General features: G+C 40.7%; 1 protein-coding gene across 2 annotated transcripts in view; it reads left to right on the forward strand.

The window, feature by feature from the left end:
• CCND2 (cyclin D2) overlaps positions 1-12535 on the forward strand; it is a 378192-nt gene that overhangs the window by 351632 nt on the left and 14025 nt on the right. For both annotated transcript variants that reach the window (XM_063447798.1, XM_063447797.1), the window contains one exon: positions 6744-6892. In XM_063447798.1, the coding sequence (XP_063303868.1) occupies positions 6744-6892 (149 nt within the window). The remainder of the gene's footprint in view (positions 1-6743; positions 6893-12535) is intronic.

Genomic DNA, 12535 nt, shown 5'->3' on the forward strand with positions numbered 1-12535 from the left:
GCCGTTTCATGCTCCAAAGCAATTAGAAGTTCTCTTGTGGGTTGTTGCCATTGCATTGCGAGAAGCATTCTTGCTCTTAAGTTTATATTCATGCCTTGCAAATGTATTTCTTAAATTTTTTAGTTTGTTTATTTTATTCAAGGAACTGTAGGATGGGTTTGTTTGTCTAAGTATTTTTGCATACACTAAGAACATATGCTTCGATTTTTTTTTTTTCAATTCTTTATTTTTGTTGTGCACAAGAGTAATCACAAGCTATGGTGCGCCACCAGGGTACAATATTGAGCATTTGCATTACAGGTTGTGGTAAATGAGAGTCAGGCACATTTTTAGTTAAAGTAACAAATTAGCAGTTGTTTAGGTTCTCGAGTAGCGTAAACTTTTAAGTATTCAAAGAGGGACAGGCATTCCTTACAGTGACATCTGGACTGATTAGTCATATACCAATCCTTTATAACATTACATGTCTATCTAAGTAGGTAAAACGTAGAGTGTAATAATTCTAGTGTGTCTCCAAGTTAGGTGAAGGATTAGCAGTGTTAAAAAGGCATGCATATTTACATCAAGCTTGGTTAAGCGAGATACTGTCCACATTTTGATATAATGACAGGAATGATAGTCGATTAGGCTTTGGTTATATGATCATGTTGTCGGTATCAGGTAGATTGAGTCATTGGCTTAAGTTGGTCACCCCAAGCCCTTAGAAGCAGGAGCCCCTGCATGTGTATAATATTGAATGGTCGGGTAGTCTGCTGTGTTATGTCTGTGAAGAGCCTCGTGTAAGCGTTTGAAGTAAGCGGTACCTACCAGTCTTCATGTGTGTGCACGGACATGTCTGTTGCGTGAGGGTATGGTAGAGATTGTCGGTGGTATGAGAAGCGCTAAAGAAAATAATAATAACAATAAGAATATTCAGTGACACCATCACAATGAGGGAGATCCAATCACTGTAATGATTAGAGTATAGCTAGCGTCTCTGAGTGTCTCTGAGCCGCCCAATGACAGCTGTGGCAGTGTGTATGGCCTTGTGGCGTTGGTTGGACACGGAGGAGTCCTGAATGGAGGGCCGGTGTGCTGCCTCATCGTGGGTATGTTCGTGAGGTTGGGTCGTGAGTGGTGTACCGTCCTTTTGTTCCGCTTGGCTGTTGTTAGCCAGTGCAAGTTCCGTGCTGTCCATAGTCTTGGGGTATCGTTTTTGAGGTACTGCTGGGTGGGTGGTGTTGCTCGGTGTGTTGGAGGGGGACGCAGCGTTGTGCCTCGGGCTCCGGCCTTTCGGCTCTTTCAGTAGATAAGTAGCTCGGTGCATGGCGCCGGTATCGGTGTTTGCTGTGCTGCCATTTGCTTTGTGTCTCCCCTCCTCGTCTCCCTTCGGCCTCTGAAGGTAGTTTTCTAGTTGGGGCCCCGCAATGCTCACTCGTTGCCAGTTCCCTTGTGTGTCTGGCCAGCAGGGATTGGTGGCCCGCTTCGGGCTCTGTGAGTCAGCTCGTCCACACGTGGCTTCTGCCATCTTGGATTTAGGCTTCGGGCCTATGCAGCGGCCTGTTATGATATGGCCTCCCACTGTGGCTATGGGGGGAGGACCGGGTCCACACAGTTGCAGCGTGGCTATTGGGCTCCGTTAGGCAGGATAGTGGAGCGGCGGCCGTCCACTCCACTCACCACCAGGAAGGTCCCGCTTGAGGTAGCAGAGATGTCCCCCCCGGGGGACTAGAACTACGGGAGCAAGCCTCTCCCCGGTTCCGGCAGCCTTTTCCCATCGAGGGTCGCAGTTGTGGGTGATGTGAGTAATTAAAATCTTGATAATACAAGCTTAGTGGATCGTTAGTTGTCAGAGCTGAGCTTCCCTGCGACCGCTCCGTTCGGCGGCCCGGCCACGCCCCCATATGCTCGATTTTTGATAGACTAAAAGTTTATGCGTAAACTACTTTTTCTTTGGATTCATCATATCAGAATAGAATGCCACCTTCATAACTGGAAGCACCGAGACATGTGCATCCACTGTTGTCATGGTATTTGAATGCCAATGGCTATATTTATTATTTAAAATCTTAACCAATAAATAAAATATAATGTATGTTATATCTATACATCAGGTAGCTCAATGTAGAGAGGAGATGCCCCATCACATGTATTTTCAGTGCTGGTCTCCCTGTGCATAGATAGATTTGTTGACTGTAACTTAAAAACTGTTTTCTGAAACTTCCCTGGGCTTAAAAAATATTTGCACTTATGAAAGAAGCAGAATCTATTTATAATGTTTAGTTGCTCTTTAAATGAGTCAGTTTGCTAACTATAATCAGAAACTGCAATTACTCATGTTCAGTGATATCTTGCAGTAGTAATGTATTAAAAAAATAGGTTCTGTATTTCCATACAGGTCTATGGTGACAGTAGTACCAGTCTGAGTAATGTTTAATTTATTGAATTGTGAAGGGTGTGTATTGGCCTAATCTAACTTATACATCAGCAGCACATTGACTGAATTAATGCACTGTACTCCGTATAACCTGTTATAGTTGGTTATGCCTTGTTAATTATCAACAGTGATTATTTTTTTAATTAAATGCAAATAATATGCTAAAATATATTTTTATACAGTAGCGTGCAAAAAAAAGCTCTGATTAAAGGGACACTATAGTCACCAGAACAACTACAGCTTATTGAATTTGTTCTGGTGAGTAGAATCATTACCTTCATAGAAAATGCAGTGTTTACATTACAGCCTAGTGATAACTTCACTGGCCACTCATGAAATGGCTTTTAGAGATCCTTCCTGGGTCATTGCTGCCTAATATGCATCAAAACATTCAGTGTCTCCACCCTCTGCATGCAGACACTGAACTGTCCTCATAGAGATTCATTGATTCAATTCATATCTATGAGGAGATGCTGATTGGCCAGGGCTGTGTTTGAATTGTGTTTGCTCTGCCCCTGATCTCCCTCTTTGTTAGTCTCAGCCAATCCTATGGGGAAACATTGTGATTGGATCAGGCTACCACTTCTGATGATGTCAGCAGGCAGTGGGCAGGTCAAAAGGAAACAGGGACAAAGCCAGCAACTTCAGGCTTGAATACAAGTAAGACTTTACTATATTTAGGGAGGCAAGAGGGGGCCAGGGGGACTAATTGGTAGTTTTAACACTATAGAGTCAGGAATACATGTTTGTGTTCCTGACCCTATAGTGTTCCTTTAAGGAAACCTCCCAGCCCATAACAACTTAAAGGTACACTCCAAGCACCATAACCACCACAGTGGTTATGAGCTGTAGTGGCTAGGGTGCCATGCATCCGCTCATTGTAAGTTTCTGAATCAGATGGCTGCTCTTCTCTGCTGTCATAGAGCTAGAGACTCTCTGCCTGAGCTACGCCCAGCAGATCCGTGCTTAGCTCATTGGCTGAGACAGATCAGTTAATGCCCTCCGCCAATAAGCTAGCCCTGCACTGGAGTTATTATGGGAGCAGGAGTGTCCAGGGCCCGTCTCACCATCAGGTGTTAAACTATATTACAACAGTTGAACCCCAAAGTTTATACTCCTGCTTCCATTCTCTCTGCACTGCAGTGTGAGTACGGTTTAGCCTGGTAGCCGATGATAGGTTCGGGCATCAGCTAATGTTCCCAGCGTATCACTGTACACCCAATGAGAGAAATAAGATGAGCTGTATCATGTCGTACAAAGTCCAGTGCAGTACATTTACTCAGTCAATGTCACGCTTATATGACTTAATGTAGTCTAGTGTCACGTTTTTCTCAATGTGCGCCTAGCTGATTCTTTCAACTGATCACAGCCACCAGATTAAACCTTTCTGCAGCGCTGGACAAGCCTGCACCTATACTAACGTAAACGAGCTTACCTTAGTGAAATGTTCAGAATATTTTGGGGAAAGTCCTAAGCGATTGCATTCTTTAATCCTTGTAAAGAGATTGGCTGATCAGAGTATTTTTTTCCAGAGGCGAGTACATAACCTTTACACTTCTTTATGTTAAGAAGCTATTGCTCTTATTGAATATGGATATATGGTAATCTCCATCTTTTCTAGCCCTCCTGTTCTTCTCTGTCTATTCAGACTCCAAGGTGGCCTTTCACAGTGTGGCTTCCTCCTCCTCCTCCCTCCTTCCACTTTCCTAATAAATAGGGCCTTGGCCGTTGTGGGAAAAAAATATCACATGCACGGAATTGGTGCACGCCTCCTGTCCCTTTGTGGGCACGTCAGGTTGAATTCCTATCAGAACAGAGGTCACTGACATTATTTTCTAAAGCTGGAATTGAGGTGATGACTCTGTACAATGGGTCAATGCTCCCCACTCAGGCACACTTGCTTCAATCAGTTCCAGTAGTTAATTAATATGCTAAAAATAGGATCTAGTGATACAAATTGCAGCCTGTTGCCCAACAAAAGACTAGGCATGTGCGGTGTTTGATAGCCAAGTTTATGGAGCTTGTTATGGTGGTTAAGTTACAGGAGTGCAAGAAGTAATGCAAGACTTTTTTGGATCATGATCTCTAGTCACTCTGGGCCTCTGGCCATTTGCAAGCTGTCTAATTTGCATTACGAATGACATTAAGTGAGCTAACAAGGTTATTGGGTATTGCAGTGCTCTCATGTGACCACACGTGGGGTGAGACCTACAGCAGAGTCTGCTGGCAGGGGTTCTATGACTCTTTATTCAGCTTTTAAAGATGAGAATTCCACTGAGTGCATAAATTACATATGGAAAATGGGACATACGTAAACTGCTACAGTTTTTCTGTGTCGTACCCACTTTGCAGACAAATGCTTTGTAGTAAATAGTTTAAAGTGATTTCTCCAAAAATAAATATCTGTGTTTTGTACAACAAATGAAAATTTAAGTTTATACTATTCCAATGCAATAATGAATTTTTATTTTACTTAAAGAAACACTCCTAGGGACCGAAAGCTCTTCAGCTTGCTGAAGAACAGGCTTATTTTATAGAAAAATAAATCAGCATTTGTACAAACAACCACTATAGTTCAAAGCAAGTGGGGGAGGGTCGTTCATATACTACTGGATGAGCTGTAATATTTTGTATAACTGTCCAGTCACATGCATGTTTGATTTGTCCACAAGGATTCTAAGTGAGAAGCTTCTCTTTGGACAATGGACTGGACAGATGGGAAAGTACAGAGCTTACAATAGACTAGTTCTGCAGCTAACATAGTCTACTTTTTCATACCTCCCAAGGTAGGTATATATGAAAAAGTGTGGATGAAAACCCCTTCCACCTGAAATAAGTGGTAGTTAATACAATGTTAAACACAAATACACACACCAGGCAAGCCATAAGACTTGCTTTTACCACAGCAATCTCACTTTAACAGTGCTCTCACTACTGCAAATGATTCTGGGTGTGTATTTGTGTTTAACATTGCATTAACTATATATATATATATATATATAAAGGTTGGCTTTTTTTTACCCTATGGAGTGCTCCATTTAGCTAAATAAAAAAATATAGCACATGCTCTCACTCACATTGGCATCAGATTTACTTCCAAATAGATATATGTATAATCTGTATTATACACAATGTAGAAGCATCTATCATAGCAAACAAAGATTGTCTCATCCTCTATCAATAGTGCAGTAGATGCTGAATCTAGAAGCACATTCACCACATCCCCAAATTCTACAATGTCGGGGACGCGGACTGTATAAGGAGAAGCCCCATGAGGTTTGATGGAGCGAAGTGGGTGGTAAGTATAGCGCTCGCGCTAGGGGTTAAATGCAGGTTAGGGTTAATTGCAAGACAGCTCGCGCTGGCAGTAAGGGCGGCAAGCTCGCGACCAGGGCATGAGCCCTGATTGGTAGATAGCAGCGCGAGGACAATAGTGGAGGGAAAAATAGGGGTATAAATTAAAGGGCGCCAAAATTAATTGCCTCAGCTTGTGCCAGACAAATCCGAAGGTAGGCTATATATTAAAATATTTAAGCTGTTGTTCCCACCCGCCCTCCCCCCTTTTTTATTTATTTTATGTCGCGACCTTATTATGGGATGTAAGTCGCCCTCCTGGTCATCACAGGCGGGTGGATTTGGTTGAAGAGATATTTATGGCTCCTGGCTTTGGAGGGGGACGGAGCCTTGGAAAGTGGTTATTTAATATGTTGGTTTTAAAAGTTATGGTTTAATTGGAATTATGAAATCCGTAATAAAGGTCCACTCCATGGCCATTCTCCAAGGTGTATCACTAAAGTTATTAAATAAACATTTTGATTGAAAATTTGCTTGTGTTTATTTATTTATGTTTCACTTCGATTGCAACATTCAAACCTCATGCATCCAGTGCACTAGTGGAAACTAAATATTGTGGGATGCTGCACATTTTATTTGTAGGAGAATGGGCATGCCGCTTCCGTATTTGAAGTCAATTTACCTTATTTCAGTTGTAACAGCTAGACAAGTCTAATAAATACATATGGAAGGAAAACCTACAATATCAGTTTACTAACAGCTTAGCTATAAAGTGGCATCAGATAATATCTTTCCTGGTTTGTGTGTTAGCATTCTGGTAAATACCACGATTGCTTTCAGAAAATTGTCACCTCTTAAATGTTATAATGCTTTGTGAATTAAATTGATAACATGCAGAACTGTGGTGGCTTTGTGGCTGTTTTTATAGTTGTCTCACAGAGCTTTCTGTGATCCAACAGCAGCTGGAGCACTGTAGTCAAAATGACATATCTTGACGTTTTTTTATTTTCTAACCTCCTTCCTGTTCTTGCAGACTTTAACTTTGCCATGTATCCACCATCAATGATTGCTACGGGAAGTGTAGGAGCAGCAATCTGTGGCTTGCAGTTGGACGATGGAGAAAGCTCACTGTCTGGTGATAATCTCACAGAACATTTGGCCAAGATCACTAACACAGATGTGGTAAGTATACTATTCATTTCTTTCCCATGGTAAATTTAAAAACTGCTATTTCATTTCAGTGTTACCTAGTCTTTTTCCAAAGATATTGTTAACACATAAGCATGTCTATAAAAACGTTGGAATTCCCCCTAAATACATCCCCCACATATTGTATTTGCAGCTGTGTCACTGAACTGTGTTGCTATCCTTAGTGGGGGTGGGGTTAACCCCTTGAATGCCAGACGACTGCACAGCACATTGACAAATTGTGTCCGTGGGCAAAATTTCCTGAGAAAATATAGTTAATAAAAGGGATAGTGATACTGGTTTTCACGTGCCAGTGAAGTAATTGAAGATTCTAGAGAATGCTGCTGGGTTTAAAAACATTTTCATAATTGTCATATTGATACACATCACAACCTAGTCAAAATGGTCAAGTGACATTTTGACGTGGGATTATTTGCTTATGAATAAGATGAGTTGGCTGATTTGTTTAAAATCCATTGTTGATAGGAATAGTTTCATCATCTTACAATGTCACACATTCAGACAGTTGTTTCCATCAACTAGTCCAAATAATAGAAGGTGTAATACAGTATTTTAATACTGTGGCTGTGCTCTCAACACATTGTTTAAATTAACACTCCAAGCTCGCTGTAGTGGTAATGGTGCCTGAAGTTGTTTTTCAATGTTTTGAATTCTTACCTGGGGTTCACCAGGAGCCATTCCCCGCCTCTATTACCTTTCTGGAGAGCCGGTGGGAGAGTAATCAGCTGACTTAACAACCTAACTCTAGCAAAAACTGAACAGGTAGGGCATTCCTTTCAAAATGTATAACTTTCATGTTGCTGCATATCTGTTTTAGTGAAGCATACGAAGTGTGCTGTAAATGCTATATAATAGATTTTGAAAGCTAGGTTGGATCGAAAGTGGAGGTCCATATTCTACCTCCTGGAACTATGGATGCCTTAATTTAACAAAGGAATGGTTATGGTGCAATATACACACACTGCTGTCTTTAACCCCTTAAGGACACATGACGTGTGACATGTCATGATTCCCTTTTATTCCAAAAGTTTGGTCCTTAAAGGGACACTATAGTCACCTGAACAACTTTAGCTTAATGAAGCAGTTTTGGTGTATAGAAAATGCCCCTGCAGCCTCACTGCTCAATCCTCTGCCATTTAGGAGTTAAATCTGCATGTGACTTGCACAGCCTTCCATAAACACTTCCTGTAAAGAGAGCCCTATTTAGGCTTTCTTTATTGCAAGTTCTGTTTAATTAAGATTTTCTTATCCCCTGCTATGTTAATAACTTGCTAGACCCTGCAAGAGTCTCCTGTATGTGATTAAAGTTCAATTTAGAGATTGAGATACAATTATTTAAGGTAAATTACATCTGTTTGAAAGTGAAACCAGTTGTTTTTTCATGCAGGCTCTGTCAATCATAGCCAGGGGAGGTCAGGCTAGGGCTGCATAAACAGAAACAAAGCGATTTAAAGGACCACTATAGTGCCAGGAAAACATACTCGTTTTCCTGGCACTATAGTGCCCTGAGGGTGCCCCCACCCTCAGGGTCCCCCTCCCGCCTGGCTCTGGAAAGGGGAAAAGGGGTAAAACGTACCTTTTTCCAGCGCTGGGCGGGGAGCTCTCTGCCTCCGATCCTCCTGCGTTCCGCCCCGTCGGCTGAATGCGCACGCGCGGCAAGAGCTGCGCGCGCATTCAGCCGGTCGCATAGGAAAGCATTATCAATGCTTTCCTATGGACGCTTGCGTGCTCTCACTGTGATTTTCACAGTGAGAATCACGCAAGCGCCTCTAGCGGCTGTCAATGAGACAGCCACTAGAGGATTTGGGGGAAGGCTTAACCTATTTATAAACATAGCAGTTTCTCTGAAACTGCTATGTTTATAAAAAAAAATGGGTTAACCCTAGCTGGACCTGGCACCCAGACCACTTCATTAAGCTGAAGTGGTCTGGGTGCCTAGAGAGGTCCTTTAACTCCTAAATGACAGTGAATTGAGCAGTGAAATTGCAGGGGAATGATCTATACACGAAAACTGCTTTATTTAGCTAAAGTAATTTAGGTGACTATAGTGTTCCTTAAGGGGTTAAAGGACTTCCTTGTAATCAAATTTCCTTTCTGATAGATCTTTGCAGCACTAAGTCCTGTTTGCTGCAGTGTATTTACAATGCAAACCTGTTCTTTCTCTTTAAATTATACCACTCTGTTTGTTTGTTGAGCAAGTGCTTCCAGTAACCATCCTGTAAAGGAGATAATCACTCTTTCAGGAATGTTATCTGGATGTTTACCAAGTTAGATTGTGGGAGATAACTTTTTTTTTGTCACAGTAGCACTCTTAATACCTCATGCTTTAAAATTTACCCTATTGTTCACCCCAGCACTGTTATTGTTACGTAAATAAGATCTGTTTGGGAGTTATTCACTAAACAGTCAGTCTAGGTTATTGTATTTATGGTAGGTGAACTGACTTGCAGAATTTATCCATCAACATGCAAATATGTCTGTGTGAATATATATATATATATATATATATATATATATATCCCTTGTGCATAGTGTAAAAAACATTATAGCATTGTTAACACAAATTACGTAACTTTCTTCAAATTGTGGAAGGAAAATATGTAGATTTGTTTTGTTGGCAATAAGCAATATTTGACACAAATTATGCTGACTGACATTGTAATTGTAATTTACGTTGTTGACATTCTCTTTGCTCTATCCTGTAATGTTCAAATCCAGTTTTGTCCTATTATAAAAGTATGTTAAGTATGTGAAACACATTGAATTAAGCACATGAGGTTGGCGTCTTATATAATTTCCTTGTGAAATTAGCAGATAAGTCAGTTATGTCTTTACCGATGAGTAGCACACCATGGGATTAAATTAATAGAAAACTCTGGTAAAATAAAAGAGAAAATCAAATGATATTTTTATCTTATCACTGCACAGAGCTCCACAAGATGTTAAATTCTAATCATTCTTGGAGCTAGCTGAATATTTAATTGGCAAAATGTTCGCATTCCATTTTGAATACTGTATATGTCATAAGATTGTCAAGAAAGCACAGTTCATTTGAGGTAAACTTCCATGGCATAGCAGAGACTGGCAAATGTGGCTCTTCATCATCAAGGTTTTACTGACTTCGATTAAGACCTTCAACATGTAGCATGTAGAAATGCCACTTTAAGGCATTTATTGACTGATGTGTTTGTGAGCATGGGCATAAACCCATTCGACAACTCCAGAGTATTTTAACTAGCTTGGGGCATATTTGGCTGATGTTATATGTAAGACAAAATGTGCTTGTGCTTTTGTTATGAGATTATTACAATATAGAAGTCAGTTTAATTTCTAACAGAAGGCATCAGAATGAATCTAAATGCAAAGGTGCAACAAAAAATGTCTGGTTCCCATTGTGGAGTTAGTAATAGCACCACAACTTGTAAATGTGCATAAATTAACATAATATCCCATTGTACAGCGCTACGGAATTTGCTAGTGCTAAATAAATAATAGAATAATAATAAGGAAAGAAAAACTTATTTACCAACTTTTTAATATTCTTAATACCTTCTTCTTATTTTCCTTGCTCATGTAAATCATCACATCACTTTTGTTTTAAATCGTTTTTATTGTCATCACATTCTGTTTGTGGAATTCAAACGTAGTATTGTAAAAGCATACGGTCGCCTACGCAGAGGCGGTAACATTGAAACAAGTATATTGAACATGCGTATTTAGTTTAATTAAGTAGGTGCGTACTTCAAGATACATTGACTAGGCGGGTATAACCCGAAGTAATATTTGTCTGTGTGGCTGTCCTGTTTTAATTGGTTTGCAGAGTTGTTTTGTGTTAGTTGGTTTGCGTAGTTGCCTTGTGTTAACTGGTTTGTGTATATAGTTTTTTTTTTTGTTTGTTTTGTCCTCTGGTTTGTATAGTCGCCTCATGTTAGCTGGATTGGGTAGGTGCTTTGTGGTAGCTAGCTAGCGGAGCAGCTTTGTGCTAGATGGTACTTGTAGTAATCTTGGGTTGGCTAGTTTGTTGTGATTGTTTTCTTGTCACCTAAGTGGACACGGCCTATATATCACTTTCAGTTATATTGGTGCCTGCCAGAGGCATTGCATATTGTGTATCTGGTTTGAAATTGTACCCGGCTAGTTAGCGGGTGCGGCCGTTGTGTTAGTATATTGTTTCTTGTATCTAGGCGGTCGATGCTGATAGTTGTTCCGGTGTTAGCGGTGTCAACTGTTCTATATTGCTTGGGATAGTGGGAGCGTTTTTGTGGCTCAGTCCGTAGCGTCTGTTCTGAGTCTTTGTGTGCTAGTAGGCAGTGCATGGAGTTGTGCTTTGGTTAAAATGGTAGGTTATGTTGTTAGTTGGGGTCTGGTTTATGTTCGTACGTCTGTGTGCATGTGTGCCTCCCTCTAGGGGTTGTGGTCGTGTAAGGTGTGAGTCTGGTATTTGTGTGGGGAGGGCGGGAGGGTGGGGAAGAGGGGGAGAGGAGGAGAAGAAGAGGAGGAGAAGAAAAAGAAAAAATGGGGGGGGGAGGGGCGGCTTGGCGGCAAGCGGGTATCTTAATCAGCCGGTTTCTGTGTGTCTCCCATCATCACATCACTTTTGGCAAAGGGAGATAGTAGTTTTAAAGGCACATATAAACCTGTATCCCCAGTGGGCTTTCTTTGTACAAGAATGGATAATGAGGAAATTACATTTGATGATTGAGCATAGGTCATATGAGTTCTAGTACCAAAACCACTACAACTGGGGTAGATTAACTATATTTCCACTATAACAGAAAAAAAAATGTCTGAAAGAGTCACTCTGCAGGATATAACATAAAGGAACACTATAGACACATAAAGCACTTCACCTTAAAGTGCTTTATGTGTCTGGGGTCTGTCATATTTTCACAGTTTAAGTGATGATTTTAGTAGTGTGACTGGGGGCAGAATCCAGCCAGGAAGGTTTTCTCCCACTTCTGTTTGCTCCGCAGAGCTAATGTAAGTGGCAGGTGCACTGTATTACACTTCACTGAGAAACATAGAAAGCTGCATGTGCACACTTGCAGCTCCAGCATAGAGGCTTCTCAATGCAAGCACAATTGCGAGCTGTTTTTCATATACCACCGAAGAAAATACATACATGCTTTATTTGGAGGTAAATCTACTAAATTTAAAAAGAAAGTAGTGTTTCTTTAAGTGCAAGGTGCCATTGTCTATTATATATTTTGGTCTATGATTAAGAGACATTTGGTTGCCCTATTGTAGGGACATCATCAACTCCTGGAAATTCTTACCTCTCATAATTAGCATGCCAGGGTACATGTTTTACATGTTTATGTAAGATGATTCATTAATGGGATGGGTCAGTGTCTCTCATGGATTAATTTCATATGGGTTAATTTTGGTTAAAATCAGCAGTATCTCCAAAACCGTTAACTCCTTGGCTGTAAGTCAATGTTTCGGGGGTTTTGTTTCCCCTTTTCTCAGATTCCATGGCTGGCCTGCAGTATGAGCATCACACTGAAAGTTCTGTCCAAAAAAGTATTTATGTTCCACGGATGGCCTCTTTTTTTATTGGAACATAGCAACATTCTGTGTTACTGACTCATAGGACTTTTAAATAAAGTCAGCTGT

Source organism: Pelobates fuscus, chromosome 3 (assembly GCF_036172605.1).
Source record: "Pelobates fuscus isolate aPelFus1 chromosome 3, aPelFus1.pri, whole genome shotgun sequence".
Taxonomy (NCBI): domain Eukaryota; kingdom Metazoa; phylum Chordata; class Amphibia; order Anura; family Pelobatidae; genus Pelobates; species Pelobates fuscus.